The sequence below is a fragment of the Osmerus mordax genome, chromosome 14 (genome assembly GCF_038355195.1).
Source record: "Osmerus mordax isolate fOsmMor3 chromosome 14, fOsmMor3.pri, whole genome shotgun sequence".
NCBI classification, from domain to species: domain Eukaryota; kingdom Metazoa; phylum Chordata; class Actinopteri; order Osmeriformes; family Osmeridae; genus Osmerus; species Osmerus mordax.
This window is the reverse complement of record NC_090063.1, coordinates 12,956,032-12,979,119: the sequence shown is the minus strand read 5'-3', so window position 1 is coordinate 12,979,119 and position 23,088 is coordinate 12,956,032. Positions and strand designations below refer to the sequence as shown.

The following is a 23,088-nucleotide window of genomic DNA, read 5'->3' as shown; positions in this document are numbered from 1 at the left end:
TTGGCCTTTTCATGACAAGGAGATTTTTAGACTTCTAGGGTTGGGGCCTAGCGACATACTAGCCGAGTCATCTTTTCTATAATGCAGGGACAGGTTCTTCAACACCTCCAGGGGTACAAGAACCATTAGAGGTGTATCCTATAGCTTGGACGACGGGATGGGATCTATAATTCAACATACAGTACTGAGTAGAGATAAATATATCAGGCGCACTGGGTGAATTAATGCATCTTTCTGACAAATCTTATGCAAAAATTGCAAGCTGCAGCAATTCTTTATGGATTCATGTCATAGTCCACTATTTACTATTTACCTCTTTCCCAAGACTCCTGCACTGTACAAATGACCAAGGTTCTGAAGTTGTGAAAACAATACCAGTTGGTGGGATAATTGTTCTACAATCATGCCCAAATCTATGCGGATGGATAAGACTGAGGACTTAGCCAGAAATAGCTTTTTTCCTGCCAGCTGGCGGAACGGTTGGAGTACTATTTCTAGAATCCGGCAAGCCGCTTAGTCTCTGATAGACATTTGATTAATAAGGTCAATTAATGTGGTTAGCACAGAGAAGCTAATATGATGGCAAACTTGTATTTTCTGTATGAAGCACGTGACTGATTTTCTAGTTGACGATGCATATGAATAAATATGATGATCCATAATGATGATAGTGAAAAGTGTGTTACGGAGTGTGATTCACCTTGAAGCTTCTGGAGCTGCCAGTGGGGGAGGGGGTGGAGGACTTTGTGGACTTTGGGGTGGTGATCTGACTGCTGGACATGCCATTGACTGGAGAAAAAAGGACAGGAGAGGGAGAAGAGGAAGAGGAGAGGCGGAGGAAGAGGGGTACCCATCATTTAAATGTGTCAGACATAATAAGAACCTCTGAAAATTACTTGATTCCATTCAGCAGTTGTTGGTCATGTGACCTCTACCAAGGTATGGATCGTCATCGCTTCACAGCAGGAAGTTAAAGCGTATGCATGTGTTTGCATGGTGTGCGTTGCCTGTGTGTGTGTCAGTGTGTCTGTAGAGGGGCGGGGTGCTGTGGACAGGTGTACATGTCTTTGGTGGGTGACAGAGTGACACTATACTGTAGAGAAAGTAGTTAACAACCCCCCAAAAACACACACACACACACACTTTACTATCTTGTGTGTCTTGGGGACCAGAATTCAATTAGAAGAGCTAAGTAAAGTCAGATGAAGGATGCTAATTTGGTATATGGGCTTGGAAGAGGCGGGTCCAGAGCCAGCCAGAGATTAGATGACTTCAGTACAGGCGAGCACTGGTGGCTGGGCCAGGGCCAGAAAGAGGATGAAGGAGAGGGGAGGGGAGAGAGATGGGGAAAGAGAGAGAGGGGAGGGGAGAGAGATGGGGAAAGAGAAAGAGGGGAGGGGAGAGAGATGGGGAAAGAGAGAGAGGGGGGAGGAGAGAGAGAGGGAGGGAGAGAGGAAAAAAGAGACGGGAGGGGTGGAGAGGGATGGAGAGAGAGAAGAAGGTGGCAGGGGGTAAAGAGAGGCAAGGGAGAGTGAGAGAGAGAGAGATGGACCTGGGTAAGCAGAGAGGGAGTGTGTGCTGGACAGAGGGAAAAATAAACCAAAGGGAGAAAGAGAGAAAAAGACTTGAATAAACGAGTGAAAGGAGACAGAAGGCTGGGTGTTCGGTGGTCCAGTCCTTCCACTCTCACAGTAAGTGCTGCAGCGCCCCCGGCTAGTCTCAGACCAGCCACCAGGGAGCAGCAGACAGTGGTCCAGAGGTGACGCTCCATCAGCCACAAGGTCAGCCTATGGTCACGGGTGTAACTGAGCTGGAGATACATCACTTGCACTGGGATCTCCAGTGGTATCCTGGGGTACGATTGGTCGGTTGAGAGGGTGGGCGTGTATTAGGTCAAAGTAATGCCAAGCTCAGTCGGTGGGGCTGTGAGGCTCACCTGGGGATTTGATTGGAGACTGGCTGGTGGAGTAGTGTACTGTTCTTCTGGCTGTGAACAGAAATAATACTAGTGTTGTATTATCTTCTAAACTCTTAGGTCCTCTGGGGCCTTTTGCATGGTAGGTCTTGACAGTCTGGAAGGTTCCCAGGCCACATGTCCAAACTCACGCCAGTCTTTACTGTACTGTACAGTAGCCCTGACCAGGTGCAAGGCTTGCTTAGCGGCTGGCCTACCCTCACCAGGTGCAGATCATCATGCAGATTGCCTTGTCCACAAAGACTAAACTAAGCCAGACTCTTACTCTGCAAAACTGAATGTTCAATGTCAAATCTAACGTCAAAAACCTAAAAGATTTTCAACAACCATTCGAAAAGTTTAAAATTACTTCATGAAAACCTGCCAACTTTTAAAAACCCTATGACCACACTGACTTTGTAAAACACAAATTGCTTGTCTTGTCCAAGCAGCTCGGCTTGTCTAATGGAAATGCTCAAAGTCCCACATTTTTTATGTCTCACTTAGGAATTTGGAAGAAAGAGGTTTTGACAGAGAGTTTGACTGAGTGCACAACATCAATTAAAGTATTTGTATACTTTTCCGTGCCATGCTCTGTGTGTGTTGGGTATAATGTATGTGTGTGTGTGAACGTACTAGTGCCCGGGGACTTGCTACGGCGGGAGAGCCCAGGGCTCTTGGACCCAGAAGCCCGTACAGGAGTCGGGGAGCGAGCAGAGTAGGAAGACTTCAGCACCCTGCATTCTGCAGAGAACAAAATATGATTAATACCACACACACACACACGAACGCAAAGACGCATGCAGACAAATAAGCATACTTTACTGGCACATATAAAGATATGAAAAGGAGCAGTCAAAGTTAAAGTGAGGGACTCAGGATGGAAATGGATCACCATCCCCATGGAGCACACTCGCTAGCACAGCAGACACATCCACGACAGAGAACTGTCAAAACTCTGCGAGCACAGAGGCAAGAGTAAATATATTTATTTATAACTCTGTTTATGTTGGGAGTCAGGTGGCTGAGCGGTGAGGGAGTCGGGCTAGTAATCAGAAGGTTGCCAGTTCGATTCCCGGCCGTGCCAATTGACGTTGTGTCCTTGGGCAAGGCACTTCACCCTACTTGCCTCGGGGGGAATGTTCCTGTACTTACTGTAAGTCGCTGTAAGAGCGTCTGCTAAATGACTAAATGTAAATGTTGCAATTCTCATTGATGATTCACATGGTAGGATTCGGCTCTTCATAAGTGTTAAGCCTTCAAAACAAGTGTAACATGACAGTTTGGTGCAAGACATTTTCCAAAAAAAGCAGCACACGTGTCGAGCGAGGCTGTTGTAAACCCGTAAAATATTCACGTCTGTAATTAGGGTCCGGTGACTTAAGTTTCCTGCGTTGAACGCTGCTTAACTGTGCTGTGCATAACAGGGTAATGAGGCCGGTGGAAAAAAAGAATGTCAAATGGGTGTTAATTAGGCTGTGATGGTTACACTGACACAACGAACACACAGGCACAAACAGACACACACAAGGTAGAACTAGCAGTTTGTCACATCCGGAAAGGAGGATACTGACCCAGCTTAACATGAAACTTTAACAATTTCCTGAGCCTTGGAGTTTTTTCTGCACAAGGACAACTAAACCTGGAAGGTCCAAGGTTTTTCTTGATCATGTAACCACACCAGTCTATGGCATTGTGCAGTTCTCTGTTGATGTGTTTGTCTTGGCAAGAGAATAAAGAAGGCCTTTTCTTTGTAAACTGACTGTAGAATTACTGTTAAATACAATGACTTTCAACAGCTCCGGTAGAGTAGCGAAGAAGTTAGAAGGAACTTCCTTCTTCTTTTTTTTTGTGTCACAGACCTAATTCCTCAAAGTAGAGCAAAGCAGGAAGAAGTAGAACGCAGGCTCCAAACTGATATACAACAGTATCTGAGCCCTACGTTCTATAAACTGTGTTTCTATTAACACAGAGGTGTGTATGCGTGTGTGTGTGTCTGTTAAAAGTTAAGGGCGCTAAACTGACTTAACATAACAGGATGCTGCTGCTTGGGAATAGTTTGAGACCTGAACTCTAAAATTAGCTTCTCTGTTCCCCCAGAACAGACTTGGGTTTTGGATACAGTACAGCCTGTACACGGTCCCACCTTATCTAGCACAGCGGGGAGGGAGAGGGGACCGCAGAGGGTGGTGGCAGCGCCCTGCTTTAGATAACAATGGATCGAGGCGCTAGGTCGCATCCTGCGTCGAGATATCTCCTCGGCCATCTTCTAAACGATTATCAAGAACGAGTGCTGTGAGGTTCTTTTGAACAGTGGGTGTGTACGCAATACGTACATGTATGCATCCTTACACTTGCATAGACTGCTGCAGCCGCGTACACACACACTCAAATAAAAGGCGCACGAACACAACACAGATGCAACCACTCTTTTCAAGAGAAGGATGGAATCTTGATGTTTTGAGCAAAATACCGGGGCAAATTCTAGTTTTAAAAGAGTTGGTTGATGATGAGCCGTGACCGTAGTCGCCTCTTATTCTGACACACACACACACACACCATCCTGTTATTTGCGCTCGTAAACGATGAAAGCAACTTGGCTTGTCCTCAAGGACCCAATAGGCCACGATGGAGAGAGGAGAGATGAGAGAAGGAGGCGGAAGAAGAGAGACACATCTTTTTTCTATTTCCACAGTCACACAGCTCGGCCACGTCCCGACACCCACGCTAGCATGCTAGCGTACCACAGAGCCACATCCAACATGTCCTGGAGTAAAGATGGGGCGAGCTGGGTGTGGCTGTCGGAACGTGCCCTTAGGGGGAGGGGTTAGTTTAAGTCAGGCCTACCGGTCACGAAGGCTGCAGAGGCCTTACCGCTGTGGTCCAACAGAAAGTCATCCTGGGCATAGCGGTGCTTCTCCGGGCCGCACGCAATGAACACGTCGTCGTTGCCGAAGAAGTCCTGCAGACAAATAATCTGGAGGGAGGGATGGAGGGAGAAAGGGAGAGAGAAAGAGAACAAGAGAGAATGAGTATGTTAAACTAGACATTTTAGATGGGGTAAGGTTGTTTCAAACACAAGTGCAGCTCCAGTGTCATCGCTACGCCTCCCTATTTACTGGGCTACAGGCTAGGTAGCCTAGCATACAGTGGGATTGGGGGATGAGGAGGAGGGACAAGGAAGTGTTCACGCATCAAAACACTGAGGGTCTCATGTTGTCATGTTACAGTACTGCAGTGTCACAGCGAAGATGTTGGCCATTTGTCTGTCTCTCTTTTCTTTCTTTCATCACCGTTTCCATACCTCTGACTTTCTCCATTCTCTTTCTTGCACTCTTTTCTACTCCTTCTTTTTCTACTACAAAAGATAGACTTTAATTACTGTACGCAGGCAGACACACTCATTAGCTCTCCTCCAGTGTTCTTCCCAGGCGTGCGCTAGTTAGTGGGTGGACATGGAGGATTAAGATCTCTTTATCATCTTCATAATCCTCATCTCACCAACACACATGGTCCAGAGTAGGCAGATGGGACCCACAGAAAAGCTTGGGGGCGGTATGTGTGTGATGTGTGGTGTGTGCTGGTGTGTAGTGTGTGTGTGCTGGTGTGTAATGTGTATGCAGGTGTGCCTCAGCTTGGAGGCAGCTGGAGACCAGACTGTTGAAGGCACCTAACCACGTTCCATATCCCTGAACCGCGTCACTGGGAAGAGAGAAGCCAATAAAGTGAGAAAAGAACAGAAGAGGGGAAAGAAAAGGGGGGAGGGATGTTGGGAAGTGTGGGCAGAGCCATAGCTGTACCACTGTGTCATATGCTGGAGGGAATATCTACAACACAACAATGTAAGTGTGCTTCACTGAGTTAACGGAGTGCAAGTAAAAACAACAATGGCCAGAACTCTCCTTGTTCTGCATCTGCATGTAGCACTAGCATCGTCCGAGCTCTGGTTGTAGCTCTAGTTCCATCTCGTTTGGGCTGTTAAGACTCGGTCAAAGCTCTCGCATATTGACTTGACAGCATGTTGAAAGGAACGACAAAATCAATAGCCATAAAAGGCTTGTGTGTGTGTGTGTGTGTGTGTGTGTGTTTGTGTGTGTCCAGCAGGTTATGGCAGCTCATCAGACAAGCCCTTGGGTGGCATTATGAATAGATGGAATGGTAGCCATTCCTCAGTCAGGCCCCATTGGTGGAGCCTGGCAGAGGCCAGCACCACCATATGTGCAGAGTTGCCGGTGTCGACATGGCACCGGTCCCACGTGGGCGAGGTGATGGACGAGGTGAGAGGCAGAACGCCGTTATTTGGTACTGCCTTGTCCTTGACCTTACGGATTAGCATAGGTCTACACGTAAACAAGTATGTGTTATATTATGTGTTACGTAAAGGGGTTATATCCACACACACACACAAACAGGTACGGCTGTACTCATTCCTAATCATATGTCAATGTCAGCGATCACAATGTAAAGCTACTTTACTGACTCCTTCTCAATGACGCTCTCTCGGTGAGAGGAATCGGGGGTGTCACAGTAAGAAGCAGCAGTACCCGAAGGCTTAACTTCAGGCCTCTGCAGTGTGGACGGGCATGCAGTCCAAGAACATGCTGCAGTATTTTTCCATTCACCCTACCAGAGTTCGGGAGGGAGGGGGGCGGGGGGGGGGGGTTGGTGGTTGGTGAGACAGGGCCAGCTCAGATTGCTAAGGCAACCACTGTCCCCACCAGATTGCACATTGACCGTGATGACATCAGCAGGCAGGGGACCTTGGGGATGGCAGTGAACAATGATGTTAACGTGGATGACATCACAACAGAGATGACATCACAACAGAGATGACATCACAACAGAGATGACATCACAACAGAGTGCCCACGGGGGATATTACCTGAGTGGTAAGGCTCAACAGATTCCAGATCTACACACCGGTGTGCAAGTAGCGTAAATTCCTCTTCTCTGCGGGGAATGACAAACTTTGTTGACAGAGCGGCCCAACTGCCACCTGGGAAATCTTAGTGGGCAGCAGCTGAAGTGGCTGGAGGCGGGACGGCGAAGGCCAGGGCATGTCTGTCCCCCTTATCAACCACTGCCTGGATAAACAGCCAATGGCTGAACTGTCACTTTTTGTGTACTGTAAAGTCTGGGACATTTGGGAGGGTTGAATGGCTGGGGGTGGGTTGTGTGTGTGTGGGTGGGTGCGTGTGTGTGTCTGTATGTGTGTGTGTGTGCGCGTGCGTGGAGGGGGGGTTCTGTTGTTGCTGTGGCTGAGAGGAGTATTAGTCTGTCTGACCTTTTTGTGATCTCTCTCTCTTTTCTTCCTCTCACTGTCGGATTCTGCCCTGCCCAACAACAGAGTGAATATGGGACGAAGACTTGAGCGTGTGTGTGTGTGTGTATGTGTGCTAGACAGTGCGATAGAGAATAACAAGAGAGAGATTAAGAGTGTATGTGTCCAGTAAAAAATAAACAAACAGCCTTCAGTTCCCTGTGGACTCAATATCAGATAAATGTCTATTTAGTAGGGTTCCAATTAAATGGTGACATCTCACGCCAGAAAAAAAAATCATCACAAATGAAAAAAACGTTAACAACTAATGTTTAAAACACCCAATCAAAACCTGGGCTATACCATCCCCAAAAGGCAAGTGGAGTCCCTCTGAACTGTCAATGCTGGAGGCCATTGAGCTAACTGTGACTGAAGGACAAGGGCAAAAAAACACTGAGAGATATGTTCACTGATAATTAAGAAACACCCAAACCTTGCCCATGAATACACCCAAGGACAAAAAAGATAGTTTACTTTAGATAGAGTACTTAAAAAAAAAAACAATGACATTTTATTTATCAAATTAAATATATTTGTTTCACAAGGCTTGAGTGAATTGGGTGAGTTACTGCTAGACAATGACCAACCCTCCCTCTGTGTAATGGTGCCTGTTCCCCCAAACGGTGATTCTGGCAGGTCATGATTAGAGGTTGTGTTGGGAGTCTGAGAGGGAGCGGGGGGGCGGAGGAGAGACACATGAAAGTACAGATCACGTCGCCTCAAGGCTGACAGCCTGATCGCTGTAATCATTGGGTACCTCCCACCCCCACTGCAAACACACACGTACACACACACACATCGTGATGCTGGTTCACATTTGGGTGAGGGTGACGAAAGGTAAAAGAGGTCCCTGTGTGTATGTGTGTGAGAGAGAGTGAGAGAGAGACACAGATGGAGAGACAGAGAGAAAGAGTGAAACAAAGGAAGAGAGAGATAGAGAGAGAGAGATAGAAAAAGAGAGAGACAGGAGAGAGACAGGGGGAGGAAAGCCTGGTTCCAGTGGCCTTCAGCAAGGTCGCAGCAAATTGCACAGCAACCTGGAAGAAGACAAGGTGCATTGTGGGATGAGGGTGTCGCATGCGGGGAAACCACATTTTCAGAGCTGGAGGCTTCACCCATGAAAACATGCTAATTCATGCACATAGCAAATGATCCATAATTGCATTTCTCATGATATACCATAGCTAGATACTTTGCTACTTATACTGGGTGGATTTGCAGAGTTGAAAATGCTGTTCACAGACATATTTTATCAGCCTAAGAATTCATTCTTAAAGATGAGTCCTTAAACTCAGGCCTACGCAGCTGCATGAGACGGCAGGAGAGAGAAGAAAAAAACCATGGGAGTGTTGAGGAAGGCTAAGCTTGTCATTAGCTTGCTCCCTGCATTAGCGATTAACTGCTAAATACTGGATGAAGTTTTTTTTTCTTTTTTTTTTTCTCAAGCTCAGATCTAATAAGGCTCCCATAACAGGATGGCTCATTGATTAGCAACTGCTGGGCTTAGCTTTGGTATTCCAAGGATGTTCCTGGTAAGACTTACTCAACAGCAGCAATCAAGCAGAAATTACTCGTCTCTCATTTGTCTTCTACTTGAGGGAACATTTATCATGAGAACCTTTAAAGGCGTCACGACAAGTCCTTTAAGATGAGGCCATTCATCAGATTGTTGGACCCACAATATACAAGCACTGTTTTGAAGGAAACAGAAGAGGAAAAAACAATGATCCATCCAACCCAGCCACACCACTATCAGAGGAGGTTTGGAACATTATCATATACCTCCCCTGGGTCAGAGTGGGAATCCTGGCTAACACTAGCTAGCTACAGCCCTGAGGTCTAGAGTCACACTCTGCAGCTGGGTCTCCCTGGTCTCTCTGAGTCATTCAGCATCTCTGCAGAGGGAGGTGTGGAGCCTGTAGGGTATACTGTACCACACCTCCTCTGGCTGTCTGAGAGGAGAGGAGGGAAGAGGAGAGAGGATAGTAAAGGAAAAGAGAGGAGAGGAGGGTTGAGGAGAGGAGAGAGGGTAGTAGAAGAAAAGAGAGGAGAGGAGGGAGGAGCTGTTTGGCTGGCTGGCTACACATGGTTTAGTAAATTGTTAAACTGTTAATAATTGACACACCCTGTGTCGTTCGAAAGAAAGAAGGGTCATTGTGTTTAGCCCGTGTGTGTGCAGGTACACACTGTAGTATCTGGCCCTGTTGGACTGTATTGCTCTAACAGGACGGCTCATTGGATAGCAACTGGGGAGTTTCAGTTTGATGCTGAACAACCTAACCCTGTTGTGGATGGTGGGGCAGGAACTAGATCAGAGCCTAATGTTACAATGTCAACCTTCCTAGAGAGAGAGGGAACAGAAACAGGGGCTCGGTCGATAACACTGGGGCATCCAGCCAGGGCTGGACAAACTCAACTAAACACTGGTTTGAGATCAGACGACAATGACTTGCTCACCCGCCCGCCGGACGCTGCCACGTTTTGGATGTCTTCCAGCCTCATGCCAACACCCCCTAACACAGACACACATACACACACACACACACACACAACACAACACAAAGACACCCTCCCTCCACACATACACGTCCGGATGCCTAGACTCTCTCTCTCAGTGCAAATGTTTTTTAGTTTTTTTTAGACAAACAGAAGTTTGTTATTGTGCGTTCTGAAGTGTGGTCTCTGTTCTGTGCCCACTGTCCCCCTGGGTCGAGGCTGGCCCCATGTACCAGCTGCGAGGAGGCAGGAGGGGCTCTGGGTCCTTCAGAGAGATGTGTACCTCGTCCTGGGCACTGCCAACAACGTCCTGCCCAGTCTACCATTGAAACAGAGCTTCTGGCAGTGTTCTGACTCGTATTTCCTCTGAAAGACTTTGTGCTCTGTAATCACATCCAGACTCTACGTTTCATCTTTTTTTAAATAAACACCACATGCTGCACATTATTGATTCCTGAACTGTATACTGTAAATGAACAAGGGGCTGTAGAGAGCACAACACATAGTGAGCATCATATGGCCCATTGTGGCCTCACTACACAGCGTGTACACATTGTGAACTCCTTTTCTCAAGCCTGTGACAGGTGGATAGTATCAACATGCTATGATTTGTGGGTGGTGTGGTCCATTCATTACGCTGGTAAACAATAGAGGCTATATGCACATTTGCTGGCTGTTGACCTAATTGGTGCCGTTTAATCCAGCCTTGGCCCTGAAAACTACTCATGCCTGACAATCAAACAAGGGCCCGGTGCCTGTTGTACCCTCCAGCTACAGGGAGGGAGAGAAGGAGGGAGAGGAGGGAGAGAAGGATAATCCTTGACCTATTCCATACATCTTCACTGGTGGGGAAGGGGAGGAGGGCTGAGTTTCAAATCAAAACAAATAGAGTGTTATATTCTATATTCGGAACCAGGATCAGCTAAGTGTGTGTGTGTGTTTGTGTTTGTGTAGCAGTGTGTGTGTGTGTGTGGGGGGGGGGGGGGCATTGTAACAGTGTGAGGGCCTCCCACAACCAAACAGGCTGAGCCATTCATCTCCTTTCATTGCAGATAATCCACCCCTGTGGATGGCTCAGTCAGCTCCCCTAACTCGAAACATGCACACTTTAGCACGCAGACACATGGATATTGGACAAAGAAACACGCGCGCGCGCAATTCAACCAAAAGACAGTCAGACACACACAACAAAACATGAAAGACATCTACAAAAGGAGCCACGTTGTAATAACAGACAAGGGCCTTGTCTGAATCTCCAAAAACCTTTATTTTTTAATACGTTTTCATCCAATTATCAATCCAGAAACAAATTGTCCCATTAGCCTGGCTCCCCTACGTATTCATACTGTTTATAACAGTGCTAGGGAGGCACTTCAGAGGGAGAGAAGACTGCAGTGGCCTCAATCATCCCAGGCCTCTACAATACAGTCCCCCCTCTGGATAACGAGCTGAATGTCATCCTGATTACATCACAAGGGGACATCCATTCATTCTACCAGGGTCATGGAAGAGCAGGCTATTACGAAGCTGTTCTATTTGCTTAGAATGGGCAAGGTGGTTGGAAAGAGAATACATCAGTTTGAAACTGAACAAACCCGGATGTCCAAGCGTGCTGTCAGGTTCAGGCTGCTCCAGTCAGGAAGAGGCTGACCACCTGAGGAACCTGAACTGGCTGAGGCCGTCGCTCTCTCCTCATTGGCTGAGGAAGTGTGACCCGTCTGGTTAGCGAAAGGGCAGAGCCCGCCTACGATCAATGTACAGGATGACACACGTTTGTCGATTACCCATGCCTTTGTGTATTTTGTGGAAGTAAATCGCTCATGGACGCTGACGACATGGGCCCTGCTTTAGCTAACTTAATGCGTTATGGTTGACGGCTTGATTAGCTAAATCTGGCCTCTAAGTGGATTTATGTTTATACTGTTATTCATTGTAATAATAAATGATGGAAAACACATGGAATATGAAATTAATGTGGACCTACTTGTCAGACTAGAAACCACTTAGTTCCCATGGAGATAAACCACGGCGTCTCCCGAGGGGAACAACATTACCCAGAATGCCCCGGTGTACAGACTGCAATTGGATCCTGTAACTTGAGATGCTGGTGAACTAAGCACTCTAGTTACCTGTTTCCAAAACCCCCAAGATGGCACCCCAAGTGCTTGTGCTGCTCTGCAAAAGGATTCTATTCTGGTTGTAGCCGGACTGTCTGGGAATTAAATTGTCAGCCCTGAAAAAGACCAAATAAGCTGTACTGTGGATATTGCCAACTCTGTATCCCCTGAAATAGCCTCATGTCTAATCTCTATCTACATGCTCCCTAATGCATCATATCCCAAGGCCTGGCACATTGCAGATTTACGGAGGTCAAAGGTTTTGATTCATTTTCTTTCCTAACGAGAACTGTAGCTCCAAAATTGAGACGATCAGCTAGTCAGCTGTGTAGCACAGTAGGAAACCAAGAGAGGGGGAGGAGAGGGAAAACAGAGACGTCGAGGAGGAGGGGGAGAGAAAAGAAGAGGGGGAGGAGCAGAAGCTGGGGGGGCAGTTGTATGCGGATCCAGAGATGGGGGTGGGGAGAGTCTCTCCATCCCTCCACCTCACTCCCTCTCTCCATCCCTCTCCTCCCTCTTTCTCCTGTGAGAGTAGTGCTTGGCCTTCACAGGGTCCTTATCTGAGCTCATACAATCATCTGGGTGCAGTCAGGCTCATGATGGTCCTATAGTCAGTTGTATGTGATAATCATAATGTCATCATAATGCTACCAGAAGAGTCAAGTCACCAAGGGGGACACTGGGGGCCTATAACACAGTGGAATCACTTGCATCTCAGTCCACACAGAGGGGTGATTCTGAAAAAGGCTACCTATACAGTCGCCATGGTAACGCATTGAGCAAATGCTTCTTAATTATTTTGTTTTGACAACAGATAAACTTAGTACTGTATAGCATGAGCAAAAATACGTTACTATAAACGTCTATGGAGAGTTGCTGCTGGTCCAGCAGGATAGGCTGGAGGTTTTTAACAGTTTCTCATTCTGATTCCTTTCCCGACCCAAATTGCTTGTATTCTCTTGCAGCCCATGCAGCTTTGAGATGCTAAACAGCCCAGAGTTTACTCACAAAAGCAGCAGCTGATTTTGTTGGTTGCCATTGGCACAGAGATATCAATTAACATTCGTTCAGAGAAGCAGCTTAGAAATCGACTGGAGAGAGTGGACTGAGGGCTGCATTGTGTAGAATATGCACACACACACACACACACACACACCTGACAGCTGCACTTTAACCCCCGCCTCCTCCCAGCTTATACGTCTAATTATCCGGTGCTGGTCAAGATCCCGGTGGGGGGGCTAGTGGGGGTTGGGTTTAGGGAGGGGATGGCGGAGGGTTTGGTGAGGGGGGAAGGGTGTAGTTGCTGACTGGGACCTGTGATTTCATTGTGGAGGAGCAGATGGCAGGCAGTGCTGGGGTGGCGTCTTTCGTCTGGTGCGCTCCGCTAAAGGGGTGAAGGGGTTTTGATCCACTCTCATTTATTCAAAGGCCTCTGTTGTCTTTTTGGTGCTGGATGGTGTTAGCCGAGATGCTAGTGGCTATGCTAAATTGAAAGCTCTTATTTGAAGGACTTAAGGAAGTACTTACACTGAGAAAGCCTTGCGAAGGCCCTAAACACAACCAATCGAATGTCTTTTGGAGGGAATTAAATTACTTGAGTGGGACTTTGAGATTTGAAAGTACATGCCAGAAAGTCTTGCTTAGCCATGAGAACAACAGCACCCAGTTAAGGAGTCTTGACAAGAAGGACTAGCTGAAATAACTCTTCTCCGAGGCCCTGTCTCACACCTTCCAAAGGACGTGTCAGTCTTCATAGAACATGATGTTATGGTACGACATCCCCCTATGCCTTGGGGAGAGCATTCACAGTACAGTACAGGCCTGTCTTGTGAAGTGTCACTTTATTCTTTTGTTGCTAGGCGGATGGGGAAAAGATGAGGCAAAGGGAAAGGAAGCCAAATAGTACTAATGTTCTTTTTTGTGTGTGTGTACGTACACAATGCATTTATGGCCAAATACATTAGAAGACAGGAAAACTTTGAAAGAGGTATTTAGACAGTTATACAATTATAATTCCAGAAACTAGTTTCTAGTTTCAACGGGTTCTGGTCAAACAAGCCAAGCAAAACAAAAACAAACGTTCCAGGTGGACAGTGTCATGTTGGACAGAAGGCCTCAGTATGCTTGAGGGGGAAAGGGGGAGAGAGAGAGAGAGATAGAGAGAGAGAGACAGAGAGAGAGAGAGAGAGAGAGACAAAGGGACAGAGGAAACAAGGAGAGATTAAGAAAATATAGAAAGAGAAAGGGACAGAAATACATAGAGAGAAAGGGCTGCTTGTTGGCTGAAATTCGTTCATGTCTGATGGGTGAGAAGGACATCTGTCACGTTCTCTTCAGCCCAGTCATGCCAGGCAGGCAAGATTGGCTGTGTGGTGCTGGGATGGTGGTCACAGGGGCAGGTGGGAGAGGCTGATTTAGACCTCCTCCGTTCGGATGGCAACAACTGTTGGGGGAGAAATTCTTGCCGGAGTATCGTGACTATGGTTCCTGAAATAACATCATGCTCAATGTTGATGTGTGAGCAGTAGGGGTTTAATGGTAGGCCTACATGTAGGCCTATTCGTACCGCAAATTCATTACATGATACTGACGTCACGGCTCGGTGCATGCAGTCAAAGAATAAATCTTCAGTCAGTAACAGGCATTTCTACTTTATGGAAACCGTGACTTCTGTGCACCGTTACACCCATGGTGAGCAGTAGTAATTGTTTGGGCCGAGGACATGCTGTTAACAAGCTATCACAACGGCATCAACAAAAACCTTTTGAGGAATCTGCTTTTCAGAACAAACAACAGTGTGGAATTTTTCTCTGTCGTGTGTGAGAAGTTAGGGTTAAATGACCCTCTGTGGAACATGTAGCTGTAACATGCAACGGGGGTTGCCTGCACCATCAGGGTATGAGAGTAGTCAAAAAGATGTAAACTAATGGAGTTGATCATTACGGGGGGAATAGAATGCACGTGACACACCCTGACAGGAAGCAGAGTGATCCATCACAGGAAATGAAAGGTTGGAGCTAATGGGTTCTGTGTGTATCATTAACAACCCATGGTTCTAATGCCATCTGTCATGTAAGGAAGGCCCGCACAAACAACATGTCAACAAGGAGCTCTGTGATTTTATATCACAACAGACATCAGCGGGAAGAATGTAGATTTCATCAATTCAAAATTAAGCGAATGAGTGGGGTGCTTAAAAGTAACAAAGATGAAAGAATGAAATTGGTCAAAGGCTCCTGCAGATGCAAATATGCCGTTCTCTCGGCCACAGCGAAAGGAATGTCACTGCATTCATTATGCAATAAATATTGGTGTGGCTGCAGTAGCAGTGGCCATCAAGCATTTTTTAAGTGCTTTAGGTACATTAGCCTTCCTGTGAAGCACCACTGGTCTAATACTACCATTAAGGCTGAGCGGGAAAAAAAAACAGTTTTTTCAGAAGGATATCAATTCCATAACAATGCTCAGTGTGGTGCACACATATGGCAACAAAGTACAGTTCATAAAAAATTCTGAGAGAATCTTTAACAAGTAGTGGTGGGAAGTGTTGAATACATTTCCATAATATTTGCATATTTGCATATGAATAGGAGCTAGCGGGCGTTTTTGCATAGCTCGGATAAAACAGGAACCCATGCTTGAGGAAGGTGGGGGTTTGGGGTTTCCTTGGGAAATTCCAGGGATAGACAGCATTCCAGACGAGCCTGGGGCTCCCATCTGGATTCACCACTGGCATGGAGGCAAATCCCCAGTGACATCATCAGTGTGAGACGCCAACCACACATATTCTAGCAGACACCGGTTTCACAGGATCTGCGTGGCTGAATCCGTCCTTGGGGACTACAGAGGGAACGTACCCTCTTTTTTCCTCCCTTCTCGCTGTGCCTCTTATCTCCCAAGTATCCACGGTTCATCTAGTTTCTGTGTAGTCTGCATCAATGGATGAGGGGATTCCATCAAATAGTATGGTTGTCTGGGTGGAAATTCAGTTTAAGTGACAGGTGATCTTTCCCAGCAGCGATGTCCATAACTGTCTTTCCCTCCCAATCTCCTGATGGAAGAGGAGTATCAAACATCTCTGTTGAAGGCTCTTGATGGGTATAAACATATTTCGGTCTTGCTTTCACAGAGGTGAAAGTGAATGTGGACAGCTAATGCACAATCACAGATGACCACAAGCACTTTCATCCTCTTAGATGTCATAATCTTTGCTCTCTGCAACCACAACAATTCAAAAGGACATGCAGGAGGATTCATCAGTTTGTAAATACACAACGCAGAGAAGGGCTTTGCTGAATAGGTGTCTGCCTCTCCTGCACTTTGTGTCGTGGTGACAGGAGCTGTATGACTTGTCAGGGGATGTCAACGATGTTTTCCTGTCCAGGACACGGATGGGTTAGTCTGTGAAGAGAGGCCTTGTCGGGCTGTCAGTGTCCGAGCAGATAAGAATTGCGGCTCTAGTGAGTCACCACCATGGCCTGTTTGTGTAGATTCTCCACCGGATGACAGGAAGGAAGGGTCAGCTGGGTTTGTTTTCTGCTGGCGGACGGTCTCCAGACTCAGCTGTTTGGAATTTGAGGAACGATGCACTCTCACTGTACATCCTGTGGTCCGTCACTAAAACCCTTACACACCTATTAGCTCTATGTAGTTGTCTGCCTTTACTTACTTTAAAGAATTGGCCATTGTGGCTAATAATGGGAGGTACCTGGCTACCTGATATGACCTTCACATAAATCTGGTTTAGACAAAATACAGGGGAACCATGTATTTTGTAACAAAGTTTAATTCATGAAAGAGGTAGAAGGGATATGTCCATGTCCTTTTCGGTGGAATACCAACAGGGTGTGTTTCAGTCCTTCTGATCACAAAATCCCTTTCTCTCCAACTGCAGACAATCTCTAGGAAATCCCTGGACCTAATCTACTGGACCTAAATATTCATGATGGGCTTTTTGCTGCAGATGAGGCAGCATTTTGTATCGACCAAAGGCATGATGGGATATTAAAACAGGGACCATGTGCTTCTCATAATTTCCTTGTTGTGTAACATCGGCAGGGGTCTAGATGGGATTTTAAAATGGGGACATTGATCATGACATAAGTGTCCCATGTGGAGTCTTTTTTTATGGCCTAGCCTTGCATGACTAAATGGAGGTCGGTGAGGTAGAGGAGGATACGGTCATAAAAAATAGTTTGAGGCTGCTGTGCAACACATTACCCGAGTCTAACCAAAGAATTGTCGCATAATAGTGTTTCGTTGATTAAGGGAGGCATAATTACCTAGACTGCTGACACAGCTGAACCAAATAAATCAGACAGCCATTTTAGAGATGAGGATTTGGAATCTGGAGAGTTCTCATTGGCCTTCCCATCGGGGTCTGATATTGCACGTTAAAATATCCCGTTCAACTTGATGTGCTGCAGTAGGGCGTGTTTGAACATACTGGAAAGAGACTATATCCTTGCCACACTGGACATGAGTTTTGCTGAATCATCTCTCTCTCTCTCAAAAAATAATATTTTCAATAAGATTAAGACTGGATTACAGGGAAGGATAAAGGATATGAAAAGTTGGATAACTCATTGGATTGCAGTGGTATTTTCGCCACTTGTCGGGTCATGAGTTCAATGGCCACGCCCTAATGAACATATAATAGATCCCTGTCACTTCAACATTGAATTTGAAAATACATGTTTTTTTTTGGTGGATGACTGAGTGTATATCTGCAGACCACGTCAAGCCAGATCATCCCATTTCCCCCCACACTACAGAACCTGTAAGACTGTCTCACCTGTTTCCCCTCCAGCGTGTAAAGCCTCTTCACCGCCCCGGAGTCCAGCTTGATTGCATCAGTGATGTCGGTGAGCACCTGTTCGAAGGAGTGTGCCGTCTTCTTGTTGAGCAGGATGCGGACGGCCTTGCGCGGCTTCACGCCGCTGCGGATGACGGTGACCAGCTTGGGCTTGATGAAGTCCTTGGACTCGCGCTGCAGCTCACTCTTCACCAGCGTGCTGAGGGACGAGAGGGAGCGTGACGCGCCCGCCTTGATGCCCACCGACCAGTTGGGGTTGACGTTCTTGGTGTAGTCCACGTGGCGGTAAGGCTCGTTGGAGGCACACACATAGCTCTCACCTGGGGAGAAGAGATGGGAGGGAGGGTAAAGGTGATACAAAACATGAGTTTGGTCAAGGAACACAACAGGCAACATAACAGCCTCAAATGTAGTCCAACCTATGCTTGCTTCCAGCAAAAGATGTTTTGCAAATCATGTATTCTACACAAATCAAGTCAAACCTCTCACTATCAAGTCGAAATTAACCGTCTACTGTCCAAACAGGTCTTGATATATAACTTTACCCTGGGCAACAAAGAGTTAACATTCCTCTGCGGAACAAAAAGGCACATTGAGAGGTCAAGCCAGTGTAACCATCTCTCTCTCTCCCTCTCTCTTTCTCCCTCTCTTTTTCTCTCTCTCTCTATCTCTCTCTCTCACAAACACACTTTATCTTTTCTCGTTCTCCCTCCTTCTCTTCTCTTGCTCTCTCACACATACACTGTCCCTTCTCTCTCTATCCACCCTCCCCCCTTCTTTTATTTTCCTCAAGCCGTGGCATTGGCCTCGCTCCAAAGCAAAGTATGTTGGCTTTATTCGCAGACGTGCCATTGTAGCAGTTAGCAAGTGGGTGCTTCCTCTCCATGCAAGACTGATGTGAGAACTCGAAGGACTTCACTGGTACATTAAATCGCGAGGAGGGAGGGAGGAAGCCATGTCTGCCGAATGTTTACAGTGCTTGTTTGTAGGATAACAAATGTGGTTCCCATTTGGTTGTCAATGAGGCAAGTAAGGAGAGGGAGAAACGGCAAGAGAGAGAAAAAGAGAGAGACCATGACATAAAGAGAAAGAGACGATTGCCAAAAACATTGTCTATATCTCTTGTGCTGGAGGGATTCCCCAGGCGGCACACAGAAGCTGAACATGATATGGATGGCCTTTCCTCTCCAGTTGACAGCCTCTCCTGGCTGACCCCATCGATAATGGTGTTCTTCTTCTGCTGTATAACAGTAAACATCCCACCACAACATGCCATTCTACACAAGGACTGTGGGCACAGCTATGGGTTGCAGGGAATGTCCTGAGGTTGAAATACACATTTTCAGTGAAGGATAGGAATCTGGAGTAGTGTGGAGATAATATGCCAAAAATCTAAGATGATTACATTGTTTTACAATGTCAGTGATATGGTGCTGTGAACCAATTAGCACAGCATCCATTACCCAATTACCCGAAAAGTGAAAATACAAACACGAAGGTGAAATAATCAGCTAGTTAATGCTAAAGTTAATATGCCTAATAACCTGGCAACAACACCACTTTAAAAATGCAACACATGAAATGTGGCTGTGAAAAATACCTGCTAGCTTCAAAAGAAAACTGGCGTCACCCCTCACGGAGCTGAGAAGACAATCATCTGGCATGGGGGAGGTGTCACAAGGTACCAGGAAAGGGAGACGGTAGAAACTTAACCAAAACTGGTGTACATTTGATAGGGATTTAGTGTGTTTGGGAATTATGGAACAGTAGAGACAAAATTTAAATCTATGGAGAGGACAGATTTAGGTTCAGCACATTTCTGTCCTAAACCAAGGTGAACGACTTTGGATGGTCACAAGGCTGACTTTTTGGGGATGGTGTGTGGGCTGCTGTCCATGGTACTGAGCTTGACACGACATTACTGGCCTCAGGTTGACATTATAACAAAGTGTTCTGAAGTTTCACTACCGCTCTCATTCCTGGGCTACAAGGTCATCTAGCATTCAGTTCCCTTTCTCCCGTCTGCGTCACAAGCCAGAGGCGCTGCGAAACAGAGAAGGACTGAGAGAAACCGGGAGCGATAAAGGGAGTTAGAGGTGTGAGACAACCCTTCCCCTGATACTTACCGTTATGAAGCCAGCAATTAACCAAGGGCTAATTAACCAGCTAGGCCACAGCTGGAGGGACCTCCCTACTCAGAATAGTAAAATGGAGGGTAAAAAAGAGGAGCTGCTATTAATTCAGTGTCTGACATAGCAGAGAGGTCCTTCTATGATATGTGACCAGTGACTGGAGGTAGGAGTACCCTCAGGGGATGTAAGAGGGCTCAGGTGTGACATCACTGGATAGGTTAGGGGTCCCCAGGACACTCTTTGGTGGCCTGAGCTCAGATGAGGCCCAGCTGAGACCAACGTTTAACAAGGGGCCTTCGTGCAAAGCCAGCTGGTGACTGTGGAGGAACCCATCACTGTGGCCACTCATCTGTCACTAAGGTAACACACACACCATCACTCACAGGGGAAGAGAGACACAAGGAGGGTTTAAGGGCCTAATAATGGGCTGTAATTTTTGTCGTTCTTATAAATCAAAGTAAAATAAACTCTAAAATGTTGAATGTTAAGACTCCCATTGCAAATGTACTGGAAGTTCACCTTTCCATATGCTGTCGTATGAGCAAGGCAGCACAAAGTGCAGATGTAGATGCACAGTCTAGGGGTCTCCCAGCACAGCTGGAGGCAAGGATCTCTGCTGCTGACACACACTCATCCCACTCTGCCATGAGGGATTGCATGTGAATGGGCCTTGATTGGGTTTACACACAAAAGCCCCTCCACCCTCCCGCAGCCTTCAATCAATTGGGGCAGGCTGAGCTGGGCAGTTTCTGCAGTCCCCCCCCCCCCCAGACCAATTTGATAGCTGAGTAAACAAAGACAAGACTCTGGTGTTTGGCCTACAGCGTCTACAGCCAGGAAAGCTTCTGCTGGGCCGAGACACAGTCTGTGACTACATTCCTATTCCTCCGAGGAGACGGACCCTGACTCGGACTGTGCCCTGTTTCCCTCAGCCACAGCAGGGGGGCCTTAAGGGGCTACTTGTGTGAGACCTTTGGGTCACAGTGGGGTGACTGCAGACTGATCATGTCCAGGCTGGGCTTTGTTTTACAATGAGTAGGGAGAGAGAGTAGATATAAGAAGTTGCATAGCTTTGAACATATGCCAATATGTTCTATATGTATGTGTTATGTGGCTCCACTATACTGGTTTGTGAACATGGTTTAGGTGTGAAAGTATTTATTTACCATTCCTGTACTGTATCTCATTAAGTGAGCTAGAGGTATTTCTTGACTGCAACTTGACCACAATCTCTTCACTCATTCCAACTCAGAAGAGATGGTATGAGTCTCTCTGGGGCGAACAGTGACCTACATCTACCCTAATGGAATCTCTCTGGGGGAGAGAGAGGAACAAGTGGTGCAGAGCATCCGATTTGGGAGGATGTCAGTTGGAAATAGACTGGTGAGGTGAGATGAGGGAGAGGGAAGGGTGAGTCTGCAGTGTGGAGGCGCAGAGAGAGGTTGCTACCTAGAGTGCTCACCTTTGGCTCCTAAAAGAAGATTGGCTCTAGAGGTCACAGTGCAGACTGGATGGCAGCGCCAAACATGTAGATTAATTTACTACCACAGAGATGCTACTCTCACTGTATGCTATGCAGCTCACATGGAGAGAGACCAAGGAAACAAGAGAGAGACATACAGATTGTATACGGATGATTTGATCACAGATTAGATCAAACTGATGCAGAAAATGAACATTAACACTAAATGGATGACTTTAAGTCCCTTTTTTATTATTACACTCATCTCAAGTCTGTTTTGCAGTTGTGATGCTATTATTAACAAACCACCCCATTCATGGTGGGAGTCGGGCAGAAGATTGATTTCTTCAACGTTTAATAGGTTATGAAGCCTGCAACGACCACATGAAACACATGCACACGCTTTCTCTCTCTAACCCAAGTGAAGTCAATAAAGATCAATGCATATTAACATTGGGTTGTACTACAGCCCAGCCCAGCATTCCATGGGTGTGTCTGGCTGTGCATTCATCATTCTCTGACTGCTGCAAAGCACTGGGTCACACGTGTCAACATTGCTTTGTCAAACTGGGAGCCCTACTGGTTCACTGCTAGAGACACTGAGTTCAGTGTTCTTATGTTCATGCCAAGCATCTAAGGTATAAGAATTTATTATTTTCATCTGATTGATCGTCACATGACCAAAACAAAACTTTCACTCTTTGCAAGTCACATGGGAGGAGGCCCCTGCAACCATACAAAGTATTTTATACCAGGAGTTATACATAGTCTAGTAGTCCATTCATCTAGCACTCAGAGGAAAGCTGATAATACACTTGACAATTCTACTCAATCATCAATATGCGCATTTAGAGTTGAAGTATTGATCTCCCCACATGATTTATGTCTTCATATGGCAGGAGGCTAGATTTAGTCAATTTACCTTCCACTAGATCATCTAGGCTTGTGATCCTTTTGCCGCCGTCCACCGAATACAGAGTCCGAACACCTTGGGGAAGGTTAACGTTGTCCGAAAGGGACCGTGTGAGTTCCATGAGCAAGGCGTCCAATGACCTAAAACGGTCGTGGGACACGGCGTACACCAAACCTTTAAAGTATTTGTCTCCATTTCTGTAGAAACGTACTTTCTTTGCTTTCTTCTCCGATGTCAAAGACTGTAGTGTGCGCGTACGATAGAAGCTACAGTGCGCGCTGTGAGCCGGGCTCGGCACGAGACCGTTACCTCTGGAACCTGAATGTGAGCCCGAGCTGTTGGCCCGTGATGACCGGTGCGTCTTGTCTCGTTCCTCGAAGTGTTCAAATTCAATACTTCTGCTGAGTGACATGTTTGTGTTTCTTACAATATAATCCTAATCAAAACACACGCGTCCGTTTAGCTTTTGTTTTCCCAATGAATTGTGTCGAATACGTTGGGTGATGCAGTAACCTGGTCTACCCAGAACACCGTGCACGTTATCTCCCACCGCAATGATTCAAATACAAAGTGCAATATTGATTGTAGCCACAGTTACAGGCTAGAAATCTTACCATACCCTGGAAAACTTACTAAACGGAAAGGACTAAGAGGAACAATTACAGCTTCATAACCTGACGGCTACAGCAGTTTTCTGAAAACCTTGAACCAATACCAGGTGTAAGTAGTCCGGTCTGTATTGATACAGTAGCCTAGGTAATATGTATCAATACCAGCTTTTCCGTAAAGAGAAAGATCCCAAAGATATCAATGTATCCGATTGTAAATGCGGATGAAACGCACTGAATGTCATTAAGCAAATAAACATAGCATCAGAAC

General features: G+C 46.4%; 1 protein-coding gene across 1 annotated transcript in view; it reads right to left on the bottom strand.

Moving 5' to 3' along the window:
- The window catches only part of dclk2a (doublecortin-like kinase 2a), a 31,979-nt gene extending 9,358 nt beyond the window's left edge, over positions 1-22,621 (bottom strand). The window contains exons 1-6 of the mRNA XM_067250208.1: positions 22,219-22,621; positions 17,682-18,022; positions 4,802-4,931; positions 2,591-2,698; positions 1,937-1,987; positions 701-789 (exon numbers count right to left, since the gene is read on the bottom strand). Of these exons, the coding sequence (XP_067106309.1) occupies positions 701-789; positions 1,937-1,987; positions 2,591-2,698; positions 4,802-4,931; positions 17,682-18,022; positions 22,219-22,621 (1,122 nt within the window). The remainder of the gene's footprint in view (positions 1-700; positions 790-1,936; positions 1,988-2,590; positions 2,699-4,801; positions 4,932-17,681; positions 18,023-22,218) is intronic.
- Positions 22,622-23,088: the final 467 nt, after the last annotated feature.